The 25,207-nt window shown below is 33.5% G+C and overlaps 1 protein-coding gene across 1 annotated transcript in view; it reads right to left on the bottom strand.

Annotated features, from left to right (window-relative positions):
* LOC127880137 (neural cell adhesion molecule 2-like) overlaps window positions 1-23,872 on the bottom strand; it is a 34,052-nt gene extending 10,180 nt beyond the window's left edge. Inside the window, exons 1-2 of the mRNA XM_052427374.1 lie at window positions 23,740-23,872; window positions 6,778-7,133 (exon numbers count right to left, since the gene is read on the bottom strand). Of these exons, the coding sequence (XP_052283334.1) occupies window positions 6,778-6,847 (70 nt within the window). The 5' untranslated portion in view covers window positions 6,848-7,133; window positions 23,740-23,872. The remainder of the gene's footprint in view (window positions 1-6,777; window positions 7,134-23,739) is intronic.
* Window positions 23,873-25,207: the final 1,335 nt, after the last annotated feature.

Genomic DNA, 25,207 nt, shown 5'->3' with positions numbered 1-25,207 from the left:
GATAACTTTTGAAATACGTTAGATTGCATATAGCGGTATTGAACAAGAAGAAGGGTTGTGGAGGAATGAAGAGATATTTGGTCATAAAAAACTGCATAAAGTGACGTAATCGAATTACGTTTTCGAAAATTTGTTAATCACGTCAATGTTATCCGCGATTTCTGGACGACAATATCCTTAAAAACGCTTCGATCTTTACCATGGTGGCATTCTCATAATCTTCGAGATACCAAATACTAGTTTTATTGCAGTATATAAGCCCCGGTTCGAGGCCCGGGATCGGCGTCTAAAACGTTTAAATTTTGCAGATTATAATGTGAGTTAATATACTAAACCAAGTGCAGTATTTAGCAAACACCCTTCACAATACAACATTTAGTAGTTTCGGTTTTAAGACCCAATTTCATCACTTAAAAATGTATTTTAATTAAACAGAAACAATTTCGTTATCGTGCTTTGCAGTGAACCTGCGCTATAATCACTGATATTTTGAACATTTTCCTCTGTTCTTTTAATCAGTTTGCAAAGCCTTAATATGCCGACATGAATACGATATAATTATAAGGGACAACTTGTGTTCCCGTTCTTAAGTCTCGGATACAGCAGTTTCCGACAGTTTCGATTTTTTTGCCTATTGAAAAAATAAAAATGGTCCAATTTTAACCGCAATGAACGAAAATGTCATCTGTGCAATTCAATTGAAATTGGCGACGAATACCATGCAATGCAAATGAAATTTGCGACGAATATCATAACCTTTTCAAATGCGCTTCTTTTAATCAGCCACGAAACACAACTCTACTTAAGAAATATAGGACGAATGTAAACTGTGTAAAATTTTATTAACATATGAATGAGCACAACCAAGCTGTTCTTTGCAATCTTGGAAAATATATTACAATTATCTTAAAAAGTGTTTAAAATAGCTATCTGGCAAACTCCTAAAATTAAAGGAAAATCCATAAAAGTGCATCTATTATGTATTATCAACATGTTTTGTGCTTGTACATGTGTCTCAAGTTGGCATATATGTTTGGACTTTCTCAAATATCACATCATGCACAGTCTGGAGATTTGTATGTGCTGAGTATTAAATTAACTGTCAAAACTGTCGCAATTTCCCTACAATTGTTCTACGGTAGCTCTTTACTAATTTAAAGCAATGATATCAGCAGCTTGTTCAATATTGTTACAAGCCAATGATTAATATGTGATAAACTAATACACAGAATTTCAAGGAGATAACTATGCATGAATGAAATAACAAAACTGGAATATACGAACCCATGTATTTCACGAAGGCGGATTTTTTTTTATAATGAAATGAAACAAAGATCAAATTGTTGACAATACCTTAAAATGATGGCGAGCATACTTTTTTTACAATGTATATCTTTACAAGAATAATGTTAATGGAGAAATCGCAAGACAACACGGCTTTATGTGGAATGCCTTTTTATTACAACTAATTGAGCACGTGAATAACGGAATTGGTCGAATAATTATTTATAATTAATGGGAAGTTCATCTTTGTTTTCTTATCATCCGTCTAGACAGGAGACCGTATTCTTGGTATTGGTTAACCCTATCCGGAAAAGACGTGAAAAGTTAACCCTAATGAACTCAGCGTAGGCCGTCAAGAAGTCGGTTGCTATAAATCTTATTGAGATATAAATACAGTATATACTTTATCAAGTACATTTATACAAACATGTTTAGTTTCATATTACAATAATGAGCATTACAATGTTATTATCATATAGATTTTTTATTAAAATTGTAATGAGGTAAAATGTGTCAAAACCATACGGTATGATACCTGTAGAAATTGTCGAAAATAAATAAGTTTATCTCTTCCTCCTGAGCAGAGCACATTTTCAAATCTTTAAAATACCATGTGACATGGCATATGTACTTTGTAACACACCCGACATGTATATCTTGATATACAAAAAATCAGCACGAAAAGGAACAGAAGTTGCGATTTACTTTAAAGTCAGCAGATACATGTACATGCAAATATTGCATTAACATTAAACATCACATTTTGCACGTTGTGGGCTATAGTGTTAAAATAATATACATTATCGTTGACCCATAGCTTTCATATAAACATGATTAAACATGATTAAAGTGAAGCACAAATGAACTTATCGCGATTCTTATTATAATTGTAAACGTTATTTTTAATCAAATCTTATATAAATCAGTTATCAAACATGTCAGTATCGATGTTGATTGGAACAAGTGAAAAACTGTAAAACAATAACACTTTACCAATAAGTTCACGCCTTCAACAGCAAATTTGTATACCCTTTTTATCTCTAGTATCAGTATGTTCAAAACGTGTTCAGTGAACTCCAATGAAGAAACTATTGTCGCTGAATTTTCGCGCTTCCGTGTCCGCTGCAGTCGAGTGCACTCGGCTGCCAATACTCATAAGTTATGTCTGGAGTTACTAGACATATGACCCGCGCTCTGAGAAAAGGGAGTTTAATGCGTCTTAATGCCGTCCGCACAGGATAATCAGGGACGACACGTTCCTCCTAAATTTGGGTTTTGCTAAGAAGATACTTTCTTGAAACGGAAAATACCATAAAAGCGGAAAGTGGACTGCATAGGCTAATATGGGACGACACTTTACGCACATGCATTAAACCCCCTTTTCTCAGAGCTCGTCTCATATGCAATACGCCAATGTCTCACGTGGTTGCATGTTAAAGGTTATTTAAGTACGTGTAGATGGGGGCAAGCAACTTTAAATTGTACTTAAGAATAACCCTAACTCCATTTATGTATTTTCTGCACGATGACTGAGAACGGTACTATAAAGTCACAAATCAATGACTTAGTTGAATATTTGTTTTCCTTTCTTTGGTAAATATCAATCGTGACATGAGCGATTTAACTGTGGAATGTTGCTTACATATTTGGTTTGGAAACCAAAGAAGGACAGAACATACCAACTTACAATTTGTAATCACCTGAAAAATTGAACAACATGCTTGGTGAAGACTTACAATAAACCTGTATTTGCTTTGATTAATATCGTTTATTCTCGAGCCAATAAACATAAAGTTAGTCTACGCATGTGTCGAGCTCTGCCAAGCAATTACTGCAATACTATTGGGAACGCGCCCGTATTGGTTCGCATTATTATGAGGGTAATGTAGACAATCCTATTATTAACAGCATGTTCATACTAAAACATTTTTATTAAAGATTAATCATTGTGTCTGATCAAGCTTGTCGCTGGCAACATACGATTTATAAGTATAATGTTATGTATATTATAATTTAAGTAGATAATTCCAAACTGTATTTATTTTTCAATAATATATTTCGTTAGTTGCATGCGTGTGGGAACAATTCGCTGATGAATCATTTATCAAATACAGTTACAATTTAAGTAATAAAGTGTTCCACGCAGGTTATTACCGTAGTCGATCGTTCCAGACTAAAATTTTGAATGGTTTAATGTTAGTACAATTACAAAAGTCATGCTATATTCTGCTATTAAAGGCTTCTTCGTTCGATTGGCGTTATATACTTTATAATTACACTGTAACGGCACAGCAGCAAGAAATAGGAGGATTTCGTGGCAGTGATTGTATAAATCAAGTTACAGTTGCAAGTAAGGTGTTATAAGTAAGATGGCAATGCCTTAAACAATGATTTAAGGCTAAATTTACTTTCTAAGACAGTTGTGCGTTCAGAATATTTTATGTAATTTGGCGTTTGTTTTTAAATTGACGCTTTTCTTGAGCCGTAGCCGAAGATTTTCGTTACACAACTGGAAGAAGACGTGATTAACCTCCGTCCTGTAGAAACTGTTTATAACTCTGAAACGTTAATTGGACATTAGTATCGATACCTTTGTGCACAATATGTATCGACCCAGCATGACAGGTATTTACCCGACCGTAAGAGATAAGGTTGTTATCAACGAACAATGCAAATAATTGACTGTGGTTATTAACCAGTGAGCATATTATTCCGATGCGTGTAACAGTGGGGTGAATTGTAAACAGACAGTCCCTCAGGTCTTCATTTAGATCAGAAACCACGTGCGGTATGCGCCCCAGGACCGAACAAGTGTGGCACTAAAAGAGTTTGACACAACAGACGTCCGCATGTTTATGTACCGCTGTACAGACGCAGTCGAACTACCACTTGTTACAATATGACGTGCAATGGTTTGCCTTGATGGGCGACTAATTGGCGATGCTTCTAGACACATGTTATCAATTAACTTTACAAAGCGCCAAACACTTACATAACTGACTGGTAATGATACCCATAATATATTTATGAAGAGAAACTATTGATGACAAACAGTGCAGTAGCATGTGTTCAATGGTTATACGAAAGAGTCAGCTTAATGGTTAAATAATAATATAAACTTGTTGTCATTAATGAGGCTACACATGCAACCATTTAAATCATTAAAGCGCATAAAATACTTCGATGACAGGCATTTAACATTAAATTGTAAAACCGTTGTCAAACCATTGCATTCGGTCGCGTTAACCCATTTATGTCTAGTGGACTCTCCCATTATTCTAAATTGGATCAATTTATTGCCAAAATTAGGGCTGTATAGTATATTTTTTTCTATATTTAGAATATTTCTTACAGAAATTCCTTTAAGCGAACAGCGCAGATCCTGACGAAACGCCGCATCATGCGGCGTCTCATCTGGGTCTACGCTGTTTGTCAATGCCTTTTTTTTAGACGCTAGGCATAAACGGGTTAAATATTCTCTTCCAATGCTTTCAAATCAAATGATACCAATATTGTGCTGTATGTTCACTACGAAACTCTATGGAAATACCTGACTTTTTCAAATTATACGAATGTACATTTATTATCTGTATACTAACACCAAATGTCATAATGGATTACCTTGCATTATACCAGCACGACGCTTGAAAAAAAAACATGTCAGATCGTTGTAGGGTAATTAGAACTTTTCCAAAGAGCTTCACCTCAGATAATAAAATACATTCCATGATAGAAAATGCACACAAATAATATTGGTCACACATGTTACAAAACAGAATTATGTATCATAAACTTCCTTTACATCAATTTAACATGAAAGATGGAATTTACCTATGGCAGGATGTATTGTTAATAGGGATTCTTGACAATATGTCTCAGGATATAAATGGATTGAACCCTTTTGGAATCGTGCGAAGACAGCCATGAGTTATGTGCATTTAATTAAAAAAATATTATGATAATAAATACGATTTGACATGAAGTGTCAGCAACAATGCGGCAACAGTATGTGTCATCACAATATTTGATTCTTGGGAAGGATCCAAATTGAATAGATTTTCAGAGTTTTACTTGATTGACGATATCTTAACTTTTTGCATTACTGATAGAATATATTGATTATATTGACAACTATATGCACATATACTTATTTGTTCATTACTTATAACTGCTCTTTTGTATCATGATGTTTGCTGATAGGAAAGTTACCAGAGTACCAAGTTTAACCCATTTATGCCCAGTGGACTCTCCCATCCTTCTAAATTGGATCAATTTATTTCCAAAATTAGGGGTGTCAAGTATATTTATTTCTATATTTAGAATATTTCATAAAGAAATTCATTTAAGCAAACAGCGCAGACCCAGATGAGACGCCGCAGCGGCGTCTCATCTGGGTCTACGCTGTTTGCAATGTCCTTTTTTCAGGACGCTAGGCATAAATGGGTTAAAGTTTGAACTCCATGTATACTGATTATTTTACATAAACGTTTTGATTCCGTCTTAAATTTCCTCCTATACCGTTATGATATAAATAATTAACAGTCAATAAGTTGTGTTCTTATACAACACGCGTTTTATTTCTATTTTTAACGAAGTTGATCTATCATGGGTCATTGTGAACTAGGCATGGGCGGAGCCAAATGTTTGAAAATAGTTCTATAGAATTGAAAGAACATTTACAATAAAAATTTACGTGCTTAAGTTAGCTTTAACAAAATCATTACAAACTAACTTTTTTTTACAATGAAATGAAGAAAACATATTTTCTACGATACAAGATAAAACGTTATATTTGCACAAAATGTTCACGCTATAAAATGTTTTATTTTAGCTGTTCATTTAACCATATTGCTTTTGCTGTAGTATCGAGTGAACTGACATCATATTTGATGTTGGATTTCAATCATTCAATATGACGTAATTGATTTGCAAGGTTGAATGCAGGTCGTAGAAAGATGTGGGAGTTAAGACATTTATATTTCTAATGTATTAGTTTTAAGACCACTATAAGAATAAACATTATATACTTTCTGACGTAATTTGTGGTCATAAAACCCACGTTAAGGATTGTAGATGAATGTTACCAAAATATCGCTCGTACTTCGTACTCGAGATTATTTCGTCCGGATCTATGCTTCTTACCGTGGTTTATAAAAGTAATAACTATCGGCTAAGTGTTGGTTAGTTTGCTAATAACCAATGGCGTAGAGCTCCGATGCTCAGTAAGTAAACCACACGGGCACAAAAAAAAAAGAGTTCTACAACAATAACCAACAATTATCTCCAAAATTATTTCAATTATACTACTAATGTATTGTAATTCGCTTGAATAATATTAGAACTATTGTAATCTTGCATTTGTCACTTTTTCACGAAACAAATAAAATAAAAGGCCGGTTTAAGCAATTTAAAGAGCCGAAAATAAATAAATACAATTAAAAGGAAGCATCGTAGAAAATACAATATTTACTACAAAATTACAGTAATACATACCGCTGGATATGCAGGTAGCCAATATTGGAATCCAGATCCAGATATGCATCCATGTGTGTCCTTCCGTCATCCTGGTTGTATTAACATATTTTTAGTTTAACACGTTATCTTGTATGGAATACCCTCGTTGATTTGACGTTTTTCACGAAACGACCGACCATGAAAGGAATGCCAATAGTCTTACTTGATTCAAAATGTTTTATTTATCCACCTCTGTTTTTTCTACTTGTTCAACGTGTATAATCAGATTAAAATATTTCTGTTCTTTTTATACGCCAGTATAGTGCACTTTCTAGATTGTCGAATTATTTTCATATATTACAGGCGACATCATTTGGAGTCTCCCCCGTTAAACACTGAAATACAAATACAATATAATAATTTTAAATTTAACAGGGATTATTAAAACGCCTTCAAAAGCTAATAGCGTTGATGTAAATCATCAAAAGTGAATTGACGGCTGTTTATTGGGAAATGCAATTGTAAGAAAGTTTGAGAATGGCCTAATACGCCTGATTTAACTCTATTGTATTGCCTTTTAATGTGACCGGGCCAATTCATAAACACAGACAAAATTTTCCACAGTAAATGTCGAATTTATTTCCGTACTACAGTCTTATTTAGAATTATTCATGCGATTCTGAAATATCATCGCTACAGCAATTACACTAGTTATCGAAGAGTATGAATGTATGTATATTTATTATAATTAATTTAACAAAAATATTCGATTTCTAAGTTTTGGCGAATAAAACATTCACAAAATGGCTTTGTGTGTCTTAAAGACTAAAATAATGCAAACACATTTAACAATTATTATGAGCATTTTAATACGAAACGCCTTCCACTTAAAGGGACCGTCAACCGCGATTGACGAAAAAAGAAAAGTTCTAAAATACCTTATTTTTTACGATTATTAGTTTATATTGATTAAAATATCACGACTGGTACATTTCATTACTTGAAGAAAGTTAATATTTTCAGTATATTCGGTAATACAATTTCGCGATGTGATACCGAAAGTACATCGCGAAAATAGGTGATATAACGATATACACACTATAAATAACGCAAGTAGATTGATCATTTTATGTATTTAATATAAACAATTCACTACGCATGCACAATTTGCATTCCTGGGTAAACTACGGACGATGATGCTCAATCTACTTGTGTTATTTATAGTTAACTGGTACTTACCTGGTACCTGTACCCAGTAAAATTTATTACCGAATATACTGAAAATATGAAAACTTAACAACTTTTGTTCAAGTAATGTAATATACCAGTCGTGATATTTAATCAATATAAACTTGTAATTTTAAAAAATACTGTATTTTAGAACTTTCTTTTTTCGTCAATCGCGGTTGACGGTCCCTTTAAATAGGTTAACTATTTGTCTTATTTTATAACCACATTACAAAATAATGTTAACCTTTTTTTCGGTTTTATAATAAAATCAAATGACTGTTACACGCACATAGAATGCAACATATAAAGTGAAAACATATAAGTTAAATATATAAGCTTTAAGTTTCTTACTTCGACTAAACAACGCTACTAGTATGCTATTAATATGAAATGTAATATCTCAGCCGAATGATTGTGAAAACGCAACGAATATTATCAAGTCATCTTATTGCAGACGAAATAGGACCATCTCTGTAACAAGAGACTGGTAATGGCTTAGCTTGTCGCTAAGTCGATTTTGCGGACATAAGAAGAAACCAGTGTTTGATCATAACCAAACATTAGCTCTGAGCTTTACGACCTACATTGAATGTTTAATCCGAAAGCTGTAATGTTTGCTTGTCATCTTCAACAATTTAGCTAGGATGATAACATGAAATCAATTGATAACAACTTTTATCATCATCATCATCATCTTGTCATCATCATGATCATCATGATCATCATAATCATCATCATCATCATCATCATCATCATCATCATCATCATCATCATCATCATCATCATCATCATCATCATCATCATCATCATCATCATCATAATCTTCATCATCATCATCATCATCATCATCATCATATTTATCATCATATTTATCATCATCATCATCATCATCATCATCATCATCATCATCATCCTCATCATCCTCATCATCATCCTCATCATCCTCATCATCCTCATCATCCTCATCATCATCATCATCATCATCATCATCATCATCATCATCATCATCATCATCATCATCATCATCATCTTCATCATCATCATCATCCTCATCCTCATCCTCATCCTCATCCTCATCCTCCTCCTCATCATCATCATCAGCAGCAGCAGCAACAACAGCAACATCATCATCATCATCATCATTATCATCATCTTATCATCATCATCATCATCATCATCATCATCATCATCATCATCATCATCATCATCATCATCATCATCATTTTCATCATCATCATCATCATCATCATCATCATCATCATCATAATAATAATAATAATAATAATAATAATCATAATAATCATCATCAACATCATCATCAGCAGCAGCAACAGCAACAGCAGCATCATAATCATTATCATCATCCTCATCCTATCCTCCCCCTCCTCCTCCTCCTAATCATCATCATCATCATCATCATCATCATCATCATCATCATCATCATCATCATCATCATCATCATCATCATCATCATCATCATCATCATCATCATCATCATCATCATCGTCATCATCATCATTTCTTATAAATCTACTCCTCCTTCATCTTCGTTTAAATTATTAGTTACAGCAACCAGCAGCACTAGAAGAAGAAGACAAATGAAAAAGAAGATGAAGAAAACGGAAAAGGAAGAAGAAGAAAAATGAGAAGAAGAAGAAGACGGAGAAGAAGAAGAAAAACAACAACAACACGAAGAAATAGCAGGCGCAAACCCAAATGTGATGATTAATATTTTATAGCTTATAGTTGTGTATCATTAATTGCAAAGGCTCTTACAAAGTTTTGATTGTTCGCCCTTAAGTTTTTTCATATCATTCGTCTTGTTTAAAGATTTAACTGTGCTCCGTTATAATACTGCCTCTTTCGCGTTATTTTATCATATCATATGTATTAAGCAAGCCAAAAAAACACGTTTAAATGCTTACACGTTGATAGTTAATATTTACTAACAAAGAAACTCGTCAGACGTCAAATAGACTGATTTGACCGGATGATATACGTGTGTGGTGTTCAGGCGGAAAATTCTGGGGAAATATTGCGCTAAAAAGTCCATTTTTATTTTCATAACCAGATGACATTTTACCAGAAACCTAGGAAGAGCTTGGTGATCGTTGCAAACATTTAATAATGACATAAGACCTTTTTCAATCAGTGATACATGTACTCAAACTTCGGATTAGAATCGTTTCATTCTTAGGTTGCAAAGTAAACGCACGACAAGCACAAATGCTATTCTACTCTAAACTACGCTTCTGTGATATCCTACCCTACGCTTTCCTATGTTAGCGTACCATATGCTACGCTTCGCTATCTGACTAGCATAACGTAGAGAATGAAAATGGAATCGCACACTAAAACAGTTCTGTGTTTTATAGAACAAGAGTTTTTCTTCCATGTGAGGTTAGATAAAATAGTGAGCTTGTTGAACAATTCTGCTCAGTGAAGGTGACACAATACATGCGGTTTGCCACCAGTGATAAAGCTTGGCTGAGCATCAACGCGCGATACCTATGTTGGCACTGTAATACAAGAATACTTCAGAGTTGTGGCTAATGATCGCTGTTTAGGAGTAATAGGCGGGAAAGGTCTCACAGGGACGGTTCGATTTCAGGCGCTGCTTGATTTCTCATCCACTATTTTGAAAACTTGACCACTTTGTTCTTAACCCATTTATGCCGAGTGGACTTTCCTATCCTTCTAAATTGGATCAATTTATTTCCAAAATTAGGGATGCCTAGTATATTTATTTCTATATTTCGAATATGTTTTACATAAATTCCTTTAAGCAAACAGCGCAGACCCTGATGAGACGCTGCATCATGCGGCGTCTTATCTGGGTCTGCGCTGTTTGCCAAGGCCTTTTTTCTAGACGCTAGCCTAAGGCATAAACGGGTTAACGGCTTATAGCGTATCTGAAGAGCAAGACGCGACTGATGAATGAAAACATGATATCCAAATAACCATTAATTGATTTGAATTAATTAAAAAGGGTAATATCTGTTAACATCATTCGCCATATAAAAAATGTAGTAAAGTTTATGTAAAATATCGAAAATATTTTATCTGAAACGCACAAAAAGGTTTATCGATTGTATCTTAGGTAAAATCTTTTTTTTTTCAAATCATATTGTATATAGTTTTGTGCTAAATATCAAAAGCTAAATGCTCACTAAAGATTTTGTATTTGATAGAATCGCAAATGTACACATTCGAAAGATTATAAACATAATAATATTACATTACTGTGCATAGTATAATACGACGGATATACAGATAGAAGAGCATTTCAAACGCGTCTGAACAGAACAATTGCTTAATATATTCTCGGCTTACGCTAACTATCAAACCCGACCATAATTGACTTCAAATTTAGAAATATTGGTCCACTGGGGAATTTCGTAGCAAGAAAATCGAATCTGTTAAGTATGGAACTTCGATGTAAACGCTATTAATTGTGAATGCTTTATTTTCAAGGGTGTCCTTACGCGGCTGAGTTAACCCATTTATGCCTAGTGGACTCTCCCATCCTTCTAAATTGGATCAATTTATTTCCAAAATAAGGGAAGTCTAGCATATTTATGTCTATATTTAGAATATTTCTTACAGAAATTCCTTTAAGCAAACAGCGCAGACCCTGATGAGACGCCGCATCATGTGGCGTCTCATCTAGGTCTACGCTGTTTGCCAAGGCCTTTTTTCTAGACGCTAGGCATAAATGGGTTAATTGAATATCTCAGTGAGATATTACCAAAACAGAGTAAACGACGAGTAACTGCACAGTGGTATTTGCATGTGAATATGTTCGGTTGTCTATGTAGGTTTAGTACCCATGATAACGTATTGATGCTTTTGTAAAAGTAAAAAATCAATTTCAGATATTTGATCCACTCATTGCTAATATTTGTATGTACTACGTTTGCTTCAGTATCAAATACACTAACGAATAACAGGTATTTCAAACATGCACACACTCACACACGCACATACAAAGGAAGTAAAGTATCCTGTACAAAAGTAATCCAAATAATAAGTTAAACATGTTTACAATACACATTTTGTAAGAAGCATAAGGTCGATTTCAAAAGAGATTACTAGCGATATTGTATAAACGTTGATACAGAAAAGAAATCAGAATAGGTTTAGCCGTAATGATGCCAACACAATTTTCATGTTTTAATGTTATTTCTCGAATTACTTAAAATAAGAATTTTTGGGTACACTTTTAAATTAAGATTATACTCAGTCATTTTTATTAAAGACGCTACATTTTACTTTCAATAATTTATGATTATAATACTATATATAATACATATATACATTACAACTTAACAGGGTGTACGCAACCAGAAAGTTAAACTGTGTTATAATTCATTTCTCCGGGTTAATATCATCAGGCTAATCAGGGACGACACCTCCCGCTTTTATGATATTTTCGTTGTAAGAAAGTTTCTTCTTAGCAAAAATCAAGTAAAGGCGGAAAGTGTCGTCCCTGATGAGCATGTGCGGACTGCTCATGCTAATCGTGGAAGATACTTAACGCAAATGCATTAAATCCCTCTCTTTACAGAGCATGACTCATATGTAATGTCCTTGAAAAATAAATAACCTTACTTTGTTATATTATATATTTATAATTCAAAAATTGCACGTTATATCATAGACACAAAGAGTAAATAACTAGTTAAGTGTAACAGGCAAAACTTAATTCCTAACTACACGTATTGGAAATCACAGCTGTTTTCAATGCTGGTATAACACACATATGGCAACTGAGGGGCTGAACAAACATTATCCAACACTCCGTGATATTCATTTAATGTCTGTATCCCCATAGCCTACACTGTTCGCTAAATAAGATTCAAGTTTCAAGTTTCAAAGTTTGAAACTTGCTAAATAAGATTAAAGCGCTTAATGCACTGCCGTTGTACGCAATCACAACACTTGATAGAGCTGACTTTTGAAATCAAGGCGCAGAAGGCATTGCAGTTATTCGCTCTTTGAACGTATTTAATATTACTTATACTCACTGGAAATAAAGTTCGATTTTTTAAGGTAGGCGTATAGAACGGCCACGAAAAATGCAAACACCTATGTAATTTACTTTTAATTGTCTACAGTGGTGAGGTTTAAAAAAAACGGCGGATAATGACATTGATCTCTCATAACTTTATACAGGTTTCACACAAACTCCACTTATGATCTCAAAGATGAAAACAGAAATGCAACGGTTATCTAAGTCGGCGCTAATAAAAAGTCTTTGAGCGAACAAAGAATGAACCACAACATAATTATAATAAATGTATTGGTATCAGCGAGCATGGTAGTAAATTCTCAATCAAACCACATTAAAAAAACTCTTCCACCCGTCACCAATATTATTGAGAACGTATATATAGTTTGAATGGGCAATACTTTCCAATTGTATGCATTAGAGGGGGCTTTTCACAGATTTGGGCATTTATTGAAGATTGTCATTAAATGCTTTATATTGATAAATGTAAACATTGGATATAAAAAGCTCCAGTAAAACAAGAATGAAATTGAAGAAAGAAAAAAAAGGAACGTTCGATTGTGACCTTTCAGGAAAACATATTTAATTGTGAGCCAAAGTAGGTCAAAGATTTTCAAAACACCACTATTTCTTGCGAACAACTAAAATGGTTGTGCTAAATCGCGTGTTTAAATAAAACACAACACAAATAGAATACCTATTTAGTCCCATGAAACGTCCATAACATTCTAAAACTAGTCGCGTAAAGAACGCCCATTCAATACACTGTTTTACAGCGCCGGCATTTGTTTATTGTTATATGCGGGTAAAAACAGGATTTAAGGCAGTAAGTGTTATATAATCTTTTCTAAACAGAGCCTGTCGAAGCATGTGAGTAATATAAAGCACTCATTTTCCATTACCGCCGCTCAATAACGACCATCACTATATTGCTTAAAAACGCAAATTAACGTTCAAGAGGAACCAGTATATGAGGAATAGCAATATAATCATCGTACATTATTTCGACCCATATTCTATTTGCATGTCGGCAAGAAGTTTGTCACATGTCGGGAGCGATTAGAAATTTCGTGTACGGTTCCGTTTGGCACTATTGCGGAATTGAAGGGTGAGCATGACCCTATCAGAAGTGGCGGTAAAGCTACATGTATTAGAAAATACAAATGAACGCGATTCAAACATTTTCTTTATATATGAACAATGATGTGAATTAATAGACACTAATGTTTTAACCGACGTCAACGGTATGTGAATTATAAGCTGATTCGTTAAAAGGCAGTATATTTTTTTCCCATTTCTTAATTTAAAATGAAGCATCACGATTATCATCATAGAAATCCGTCTTTGTAGTAAAAATGCATGCTTGTGCGCCATAGTCTGTACTTAATACAAACAAGATAGCGGCCTGTGTTACAATACCATAATACTAGTAAAGGAGTGGGAACATTTATCTATCGGACCACCATAGTGTTCATCTGTCTGTACATTCCCTTGTATGTTTAAAGCACACTATTTTGTACTTAAAACATCACCAAGAGAACCCGAAATATCATAATGTCATTTTTCGGATTGTATTTTGACAGACCACTCGGAGAAATTTTAAAATACTTGGTCAACAAAGTATTCTTTCAGAAACAAAAAACAACAACAACACTCAGTTCATTTTTCAGAACTCATGTTACTGCGTAAACTAAAACCTTTATTGATAACTTGTTTATCGAGGATCAAATTAAATTTCGGCGCAACGAATAAAAATTATTGTTTTGTTAAATGATTTGATAATATCTGCTAAGATTTAAATATTACAAATAAAAGTATTCTACTTCAAATATAATTTTGTAGAGTCAGTTTTATATACTGACACAATAAAAAAAGGTTGTCTCAGTTTTGTTAAATTGTTTGGTGTAAAGACTTGAATTCAAATGAATATTCTCTAAATGTTGTTTGTGTAGCTCGATCAAAAACAGATATTGGAATTATCTTGATTAAAGGGTAAATAGTTATTTATATACGAATACCTTTAAATAACTGGCTTCACAATCCAACTTCATACATAAATATATAATAACATATATTATCAGATTGTTATTGCATCTCAGCTAGATCTTCGTCTGTCATCAACAATCAATTATTTATACTAGATTTGTTTTTGTAGCAAAAATGCACACTTGCCCCGAATAGAAGAGACGACATGGCTATATGCGTTGCGCACCGTCCTGTGTATGCGTTGACAATTACAATGGTGTGGCTATGCGCAGTCATAGTGCTCACAATCTCAACGTTATCAGGTCTGTCATCCAAGATTATTTTGTGGCATTATATTGTGGCCTTTAATATATGCATGCTGAATGTGTGCGAAGACAAACGTTTAATCGTTGTAAACGTATTTTTAAATAACTATTATGGGTCAGTGACTTGTATATCACACTAACGTGGCGTCATCGTCGTCGCAATAATGTCCTTGAGAATCAAATTAATACGATAAAGGTCAAAAGTGTCCTGTATAAAAAAAATGGGTACCAAGAGATTGATAGCACTATTTAAACTTTTTCTAAAAATTAGTAAATAAACGCCCGATTAATCAAAAGGTTAAGCGAAACCATTCCTGAACACTCCTGGTTGTGACTCAATTGAGTGCCACTTCGCCTGTCTAACTGGAATGCATTACGAGATTGTCTCTTTGATAATTAGATTATCTTTATTACATTAACAAGCAAATACAATAATTGAGCGATTAATTTCCGAGTACCAAACACTCCACTGAAACAAGAAGGAGATCGAAACAACTTAGAAAAAATGGGGATTACAATTTAAGTGGCCATTTATTTTAACTAAATCGATTTGTCCAGTAACCATACATTCAATATTTTGTTACGGAATCGGACGGAAAGGTTCTGAATGATAGTTTATAGTAAACATCTTTTTGACATATCAGTGTAAAATACTTCATATCGTGTTCTAATAAACTTAACTCCGGATACATATGTCTATGAAGATACGTCAGGTCCATCTTGGAGTGCATGACACGTCGGATTCATAAATTTAGAAAAGCGTGTAAAATACCGTAAGTACGATTTTTGTCTTGAATGTTCACAATGAAACAACTGAATGGAAGATAACATTTATGAATTGGCAAATACCGAACCTTAAAAGTAAATAGTTTAATGATGCCATGTAATACTCTGTCGGACAGAAAATTATAAATCTGATTGACCAATATACGTGAAAAGACAATATAATACAAGAACAACACTAAAACAGTCATTTCACGATAACTAAAAGTGCAAAATTGAGGTTTAATACTGATTCAACCCCTGCGAGAAAAAGAAAATTGTTGCTATGGGCACATTTAAAAAAGTTCACACTGCCCGGTAAGTCAATCTGTGTTTAAACAATAACTATGTTTGCAACAAGTATGGCGTTTTTCACTTGCACCGCGCTTTTCATGAAAAGTTCTAATTTAGGACGGATATGTCATATTTATGGCCGTCAAAATGGTATTCCGAGAAGCATTCGAAGTTAGATATATATATCATTTACTTATTGTTTTCGAAACTAAATTTCATGTCATAAGTTTACGTACACATACAAGACAGCGTGCGTAGAACTTAATTTGATTCGGTTAAACTTATCTATGATTTCTGAATGTTTTGTACCTATATGTTCAAAATACGTTCCCGATATTATAACCTTTTATCGACAACAATGATGGAAGTTTCTCGTGCAAACAGAAGAACAGTAGGATTTACATTTGCTTTTTTTCGGAAACTTGGACTCAGCTTTCAAACAATATATTGAATAAAAAAAATTGTCCCTATGAGTTATTTATCGTGATAAAAACAATGTTATTTTTATACCAAATCTGTGTATTTTTCCCTTACGTTTCATATCATATTTGCGTATGAAGAATTTTAAACAGCACCATTATTCAGTGTGTTTCCCGTAGCCGCATATTCTAGAAGATGTCCTTTTGGACGCATTTAATCAATTTAAGTCAAAAGTTTGAATTATCAGATATATAACAATCAAACAACAAAACATAAGTTTTTATAAGTGAGACAAAATAGCGCGCTGAATTTGTCATTAATGACTCAAACGATAAAATTATACATGATTGCTCTTCTTAACGCTGCATACATTTCAGCATACTATTTTTTTAACGTTGACAGTGGCGTACAACAATACATAACAATTAGTAAGGTTATCAAATGCGACATGTTTCTTTAATACTTGATCGCCTAATTAAAATATAAATAAATGCATAAGCAATTAATAAATCCGTTCAATTGTATTTTGTATTGTAATGATAAGTGAACAGTTTACTTACGTTTTTAAAATGGTTAAAATCATACTGTATCCGCACGTAAACATAAATGCAGTGACAAAAAGTACATAACGAATTCAGTAACTTTGCTAATGTAATTAAAAACTTCCAGAATTATAGGCAAACAACTCCGTCCCAATGCTGGTATTCCTATAGAACTAGGCGAAAATCCGTTAAAGCACTGAACTCACATCCAATAACGCTATACAGTAAATGACTGACTGTATCATCGCGTATCAAAGTGCTGATAACATCGGAAAACCGCGCCGACCTGTGCATTTCATATTCTTATAACATGCGTACAGAGTTTTAATACGTGTAGCATGAACAACACCATGACGAATGTTTGGCAGAAAAAAGATAATTTTGAAAATAGCTGTTCATTATTGGACCTAAAGTCCGTTCGGGTGTCATGTTCTAGTTGTAAAAGGATATTATATGACACTTTAATTGCTAGATTATCTCCTTAATGCAGAGCATGCTCAAAAGATTGTGTTTGTAAATAGGTATTACCATAAACTTGTTTTTCATAACTGTGCGAAGGTTCAACCACATATTTATTTAAGAAAAACAGATGACAATTAATGTTTTTGCATACTGAGCCATACTTTTTGAAAGCAAATAAAGAGTTATTTTAATTGTTCAGTACGTACATCCCAGTTACTCTGTATATTATGTAGATTCTTTCAAAAAATGTATAACTATGTCTTGTGGACGTTTATAGCGGCTCAATGATTGTTTTATTTAATCTAACAACGATCTAAAACTGATCAATTCTCAACATTCGCGGATTTCTAATTCCCTTTCTGGCTTCGCCTGGCGATGCTGGTGAATGAAAAACTTACGTGTAGATATTTGATCCATATTTATTGGTTTTGTTTGTTTTTAAACGTAATAAATTACATTTACCTTGTCTCAATATTTATACAACCAGTTTACTTATGAAGCCTACTTCATATTTAAAATTATAGTTCAAGCCTTTTTTGTACAGCTAAGTCTTCGACTTACAAATTACATGATAATCTTTGTCATTAAAATGATATTATAACATTAACTTTAAGAATTAAACGAACTATTTTTTATTAAAAGAAATATTTTACATTATTTTATTATAAGCTACACATATATTTTTCACGCCAGTCCCATAAGAGAAAGTATTACGTACCACATCCGTTTCGTTTCGTTTCGTTTCGTTTATTAATACGCTCAGCACATTTGTTACAATGTGAACAAGAGGTATAAAGGTGAGTTACAAAATAATTCAAGTAAGGTCAAGCTGTATGGGTAAGGTAACACATACAATATTATTGTACAACACATTTACTATGATAATATAAACAAATGGCATAGTACTAGATCAAATCCAGATAATATTTGTATATAAATACAAATACAGATGCAGCAAGAAAATAAGGGTACAACGACATTCGGTATATTATCAACAATATATACATATATATATATATATATATACATGTATATATATATGTGTTATTAGCATTACATAAAGCTAGCAGCAAAATTATTTATAAACAATATCAGCCAGGTGTATTTTTAAAATAATCTAAAATAGTCTTTATAAATTTTACTAAATTACAAAATTTTGATCTATCTGTTTCATTCATGATTCTTTTAAAAAGTATTGCATTTTTTGTTATTATGTCTAATGTATGGGAGTAGTTGCTGTCGTTGGTTTGCAAAGAACGGACAGTTCAAAATGTAATGGAATTCATCACCAATGTCATTTAAATTACACTTTCTTAGGTTACGTTCAATATTTTGCCAACGGTACTTTTCAGTTGGCAGATGGTGGTTACACATACGGAACTTTATAAAATAAGGTAAATAATAATCAGGTACAAACTCAAAATAATTTTCTAGTCCAAACGTATCTTTAAAAATTCGATAGTTGAGACATTTAGGCATTGAATTTATATCTGATGACCATTGCTGTATATATTGATCACAGAGAACTTTATTTAATTTTGCCAATAATAAATGTTTGGTGCTAGTAAAATATTGATTATTCCAGACGTAGCTCATTCCACACTGATCAAAGATACATTTCATGTTATCGATCCATTTGAACTTAACATCGATTATACTTGCACGAGAAAATATTAGCTTATACATTATCGCGCTGAGCTTATTTTGATCATTTGTAACGAGGTCATACCAAAACCCGACCATTCGCTTTTTAATAACAATAATAGTGGATAACGACTAAGATCCCCCTAAATCATGACATGTGGTGTACCTTTTTTAACACCAAGAATATGTTTAAAAAAATCTGTGTGAACCTTTTCAATAATTGATAAGTCTCCGTAACCCCATACTTCGCAACCGTATGTTTAAATTTGAACAATAGTATTGTCGAACAGTTTCAATTGACATTCAATAGATAAATCGAGGTTTCTTACTTTTTTATATAAACTAAACATTGCTTTTCTTGCCTGTTCTACTACATGCTTTTTTGCTAAGGAAAATTGTCTGTTTTTAGAGAGCATCATACCTAAATATTTAAAATAATCAACTATCTCTAATGAGTATTCATGTATTTTTATATTCCTTTTTCGTTTCATATTATCGCCAAAAACAATAAATTTAGTTTTATCATAATTGATATCTAATTTCCATTGGCAACAATACGAGTAAAAAGTGTTCAAAACAGACACAAGGTTTTCTTCCGAAGTTGCAAATATAACTGTATCGTCGGCGTAAAGTAGTATAAGCATTTTGGCGAGTATATCTAAATCTGCATCGTATATCTCTATACTTTTATCATTACGTGTAGTAATAAAATGGTCATGGTCATTTAGGTATAAGGAAAACAGTAGAGGGGATAAATTTTACCCTTGACGGAGGCCTCTGCTACACAAAAACAATTTAGAACACTTACCAGATATTTTAACATATGATTTTATGGAGCTATACATATTTTTAATAATATTTAGGAAGTTACCACATATATTATATCTTATTAATTTTGACCACAAATCTGCCCTCCATACAGAACCAAAGGCCTTTTTAAAGTCCACGAATGCGCAGAACTATTTATTCTTTTTAGCTTTTATATACTCGGCAATCATATGTAATACAAAAATATTATTAATGGTGCTGTTTTTTTTTCGAAAGCCCGCTTGATAAACGTTTAAAGCATTAACAGTTTCAATATATTCAGTAAGTCTGTTATTTAAAATACAGGTGAACAGTTTACCTAAACAGCTAAGCAGTGTTATTGGGCGATAATTTTCTGGCAGATGCACGTCACCTTTATTTTTATATAATGGTAGTATACACCCAATTGTCCAGGATTCTGGCAGATAACCTGTTGTCAGAATCAATTTAAATAATTTGTAATATAAATCTGTTAATTTATCTATACTGTTTTTTAATATATTCATCAATGATGAGATCGAGTCCCGATGCCTTTCCATTTTTAAGGGACCGGACGGCTTTATTGATTTCTTCTTCTGATATTTCGGCATTAAGATTATTTTGGAAATCGATACTGGGATATTCCACATTTGGTTCGGCACTGTTATCAGTTTCATCAGCATTGAGGTTCTTATGGAAATCATAAAACACGTTTATATCAACATCCGGTATTCGTTGTTTCTTATTAATGCTATTTATATAATTCCAATAATCTTTCGGTTTAGAAGATTTCATACTTTTCAATTTTTTACGAAACTCTTTTTTAAAAACTTACAATTCGTTGCGCAATATTCTTTTATAATGCCTGCTTGCTTTGTTTAGATCAGATTTGTTTGCCTGATTTTTAGTGAAATTTTAATTTCGTTTGCAATTATGATATGTTTTACGCGCGTCTTTGCACTTGTCATTGAACCAAGGCTTACGTGTATTTGGTTTCGAATGATAAGAATTTGTACGATTTTGTGTGCCGAACGTTGTTTTCGCTGAATGTAAAAGTATATTTTTTACATCTTTAGATATTTCGTTAAATTAATTTTTTTTCTAGTATTTCACAATCATTCATTTTTGAAACAACCCTTCGTATATTGTCATCATCAACATTAAATTCAAACATATTGGCCTTATCATCATTCATGGTTTAATCTTTTTATTTTTGGGGTTTACATTGACATTGTTGCAAATATCTTGCACCTTTAAAGTGAAAATAAGGGGGAAGTGGATATCAGATAGCAACGCATTAAAAGTGTCAATTTTAAAAGAGCTGAAAAGTCTTAGTGAGTATGATGAGGAAATAACATAATCAATAACAGAGGTTTCAAGTAAATTAACCTATACCTTTACCTTCAAAAGCTCGCCCATTCAAAATTACACAGTCATTACTTTTACAAAAATTGACAATATCTCTGCCGGCCTTATTTATAAATTTATCTTTCGAGTTCCGCGTAACTAAAAAACGGTAAGTTTTGATTTCGTTAATTAAATCAACATCAAATAGGTTATCCGTGTTAACATCAATAAAATCATAAAGGTTATCATCGACATATCTTATATCATCGAGATTTCCCGTTCTCGCATTTATATCCCCCATAGTTATTACATACTTATTGTTACAACAAAACTTTTCATATTCGGTCAAAAATTCGTCATACAGTTCCTGCTTAAATTTTTTTGAATTTTCGGGCGGTACATATATAGCTCCAAACATCTTCGTCTGTTTTAAAAATAATTTTATTTAATGTAAATCACTGAACATATTCACTTTTAGTATATACTTGGGTTAAGTACTCACTTATTGAATTTCTTACAAACAATGCAATTCCACCTGATTTTTTTACATAGTTCCGTGTTCGTTTTTTTTTAATACAGTCATAATTAGGCACTTGAATAGCATCTAAATCATCAAGGTGTGTTTCAAGACAGCAAATTATATAATGTTGTGTTATGTAATCGGTAAACTCGGGAGCAAGTAATTTAGAGGACAGTCCACATACATTCACACAACAGAATGAAACAGTATTTTTACGATCACCACGGCTATCCTATAGATGTGTTGTTTCCACACCGGAAGTATTCCGCGAAGCCATGCGCTGCGAAGATGATCGGCGTTCTCGTTGGGGACCCAGTCCGGGTATTGCTTGGTCATCAGCTCTGACCTCCGTTCCGTCGACGTACAATCTGTCCCTGACAAGAACGGCCTTTTTGTTGTCGCGCCTGGCTTGGCGGAGGATTAGATACAGCTTACGGCGTGTGGCCTCAATCTCTTCCGGAAACTGTTCGTTTATGCCATAAGGCGTGCCCTTTAACATGTAACCACTATTGCACACCCTCTCTCTGTCCTTGAAGAAACTGGATTTGGCGATGATTGGTCGAGGGACAGGCCGCCCGTCATTATCAAATTTGTGGGGACGGGCAGTGTTCGGGTTTGAACGATGAACACGCTCAAATTGTATGTTGTCCGATATTTTAAGCTTTTTACGAATAAATTTGCGTAAAACTCTTTCACAGTCTTCGTCTGTCAATGTTTGTTATCACTAAATTATCTCGCATACTTCTGCTCTTAATATCAACAAGGTCATCTTTCAAACCTGCATTTGATTGTTTAATCTCGAGAATAGCGCGCCGTATTTCGTCATTTTCCTGCCTGATGTCATGAAAGGATCTATCAATATTTTTCAGCTTAAGAACATCATTATTTCGTTCTGCACCAATTTCGTCGAATTGTTCACTCACGAATTGTATTGAGTCGTGTATCTAGCAATTTTAACGTACTTTCCACCTGGTTCAGTTTGTCGAGTTTTTCTTATTTACTCAAACCTTTTTCAAGTGAAATTTAGACATAATAGACTCATATTGTAATGACGTCATTGAAATTCGCTCACCATCTGATTGTTTCGTCATGACGCGTCCTGAATCCAGGTCGAGGTACGATAATTCGCCATCGACGGAGGAGTCAGAGCTGAGTGCCGATCTGTTGCGTTTCGCAGCCGCCGTCCGTCCGCCCGTATTAGAAAAAGATACTTGTAATACGAAGAGTCTAGTAAAAAGTGGAGCAGTTATATTCAATCAAATACGCATTGAAATACAGCACAAGAACTATCTAAATATTAGATGATCAGTTTTTGCAAAATTAGGCCAATATTTTCCTATTTTTATAAAATATGAATACAGAAAATATTAGTAAATACCGTATGTCTGGCTCTTCTCTTATCTCCTGCTGAGAAAGACAATAATGAGTTTTAACTATATAAATATTTTAAAGGTATATATGTGTAGTTGTTTTTTTTTATAAAGGTTTCGACAACTTACTAGCTTTACTACTTCAACCGAAACTGTCGGTTAGTTTGACAATAGGATATTAATCCACAGTAGTTTTCACCGATACAGAGAGCACGAGGAAATTGTGATCAATTTTGTTTGCCGAATATCGATGAAATGTGAATACACTGATGTTTTTCAGAGAAACTCATCAAATTATGAATTCGTAAAAAGTTTGACTTACTTGATTCTTATCCAGAAAGCACAAGCATTTCCTAATAAATCCGACCATATCAAAATTTAAAGGATAAATAAAGTTTTGACCTAAAACAAATAAAAAATTTCGTGAGCCAGAAATACGTGTACAATACCACACAGCTTGACCTTGACATTTTTTTCAAAAGGGCACACGAACAATCATAAAGAAGTATGGTTACAGTAAGGGCCGTGCTCTGTGAAAAGGGGGTTTAATGCATGTGCGCAAAAGTATCGTCCCAGATTAGCCTGTGCAGTCCGCACAGTCTAATCAGGGACGAAACTTTCCGCTTTTATGGTATTTTTCGTTTTAAGATAGTCTCTTGTTAGCAAATACCTGGTTTAAGCGAAAAGTGCCGTCCCTGATAAGCCTGTGCGTACTGCACTGGCTAATCTGGGACGACACTTTACGCACATGGATTAAACCCCCTTTTCACAGAGCCTGGTCCATCTATGAATGTTGAACACGGAATAAATCTATATGGATGTCTAATACTATAAATCTGCGTGAACATTAATTGCACATCAGGTAAGGGTGCGAATGTTTTGCACAGTGAATGACTGATGTACAGGCATATCTGTTAAAACACAATACCTGTATGTGTCATTTGATTGATACAAATGATGTTTAATATAAGTCTTTTAGTATTAGTTTACACAATTGCCTTTAAAAAAGAGTAACATGACTCTGCTGTTGCTAATGTGTACGAAGCTTACCCTAGACATAAAGAAATATAACAAAATTAGAATATGTTACATGTATGCTGTTTAAATGATTATCAACTCATTTCATAGCATAAACAATACAGCTATCTTAAAAATATTATCCTCAAAAATTGAAACAGTACATATAGGTACACTGACTATTGAATGAAATAAGCACTAAAGCAAGTTTTACGGTTATAACAGATAAAATTATATAAAAAAAGTACCAAAACTCCTCTTGCCATTTCCTCTTGCCATTTGCTAATTCATCAAACGAAATTTACTTTTTATGCACCTTGAATTTTCTTTTCTATACGTACGCACACCACAACAAACTAAATGTCGTTTTGTATCATTCTATCGTCAGTTTTTACCTCGCCATGCAGTACTTGACCGTTTAACCCATTTATGCCTAGCGTCTAGAAAAATGCCGTGGCAAACAGCGTAGACCCAGATGAGACGCCGCATGATGCGCTGTTTGCTTAAAGAAATGTCTGTATGAAATATTCTAAATATAAAAATAAATATACTAGACATCCCTAATTTTGGAAATAAATCGATCCAATTTAGAAGGATGGGAGAGTCCACTAGGCATAAATGGGTTAATGAACGTTCCATAAGTTGCTCTGGTTCTGCTCATCTCAGGAAGAGATTCATATGTCTAGCATACAGAAATTCGTTTTCTTATAACCGACAGCTTCCTATAGTCACGCAGTTTTATATGGGATTTTAATAACCGTTTTCCACACATT

This window comes from Dreissena polymorpha, chromosome 4 (genome assembly GCF_020536995.1).
Source record: "Dreissena polymorpha isolate Duluth1 chromosome 4, UMN_Dpol_1.0, whole genome shotgun sequence".
Classification (NCBI taxonomy): domain Eukaryota; kingdom Metazoa; phylum Mollusca; class Bivalvia; order Myida; family Dreissenidae; genus Dreissena; species Dreissena polymorpha.
The sequence above is the reverse complement of the archived record's forward strand: the minus strand, read 5'-3'. Positions and strand labels throughout refer to the sequence as shown.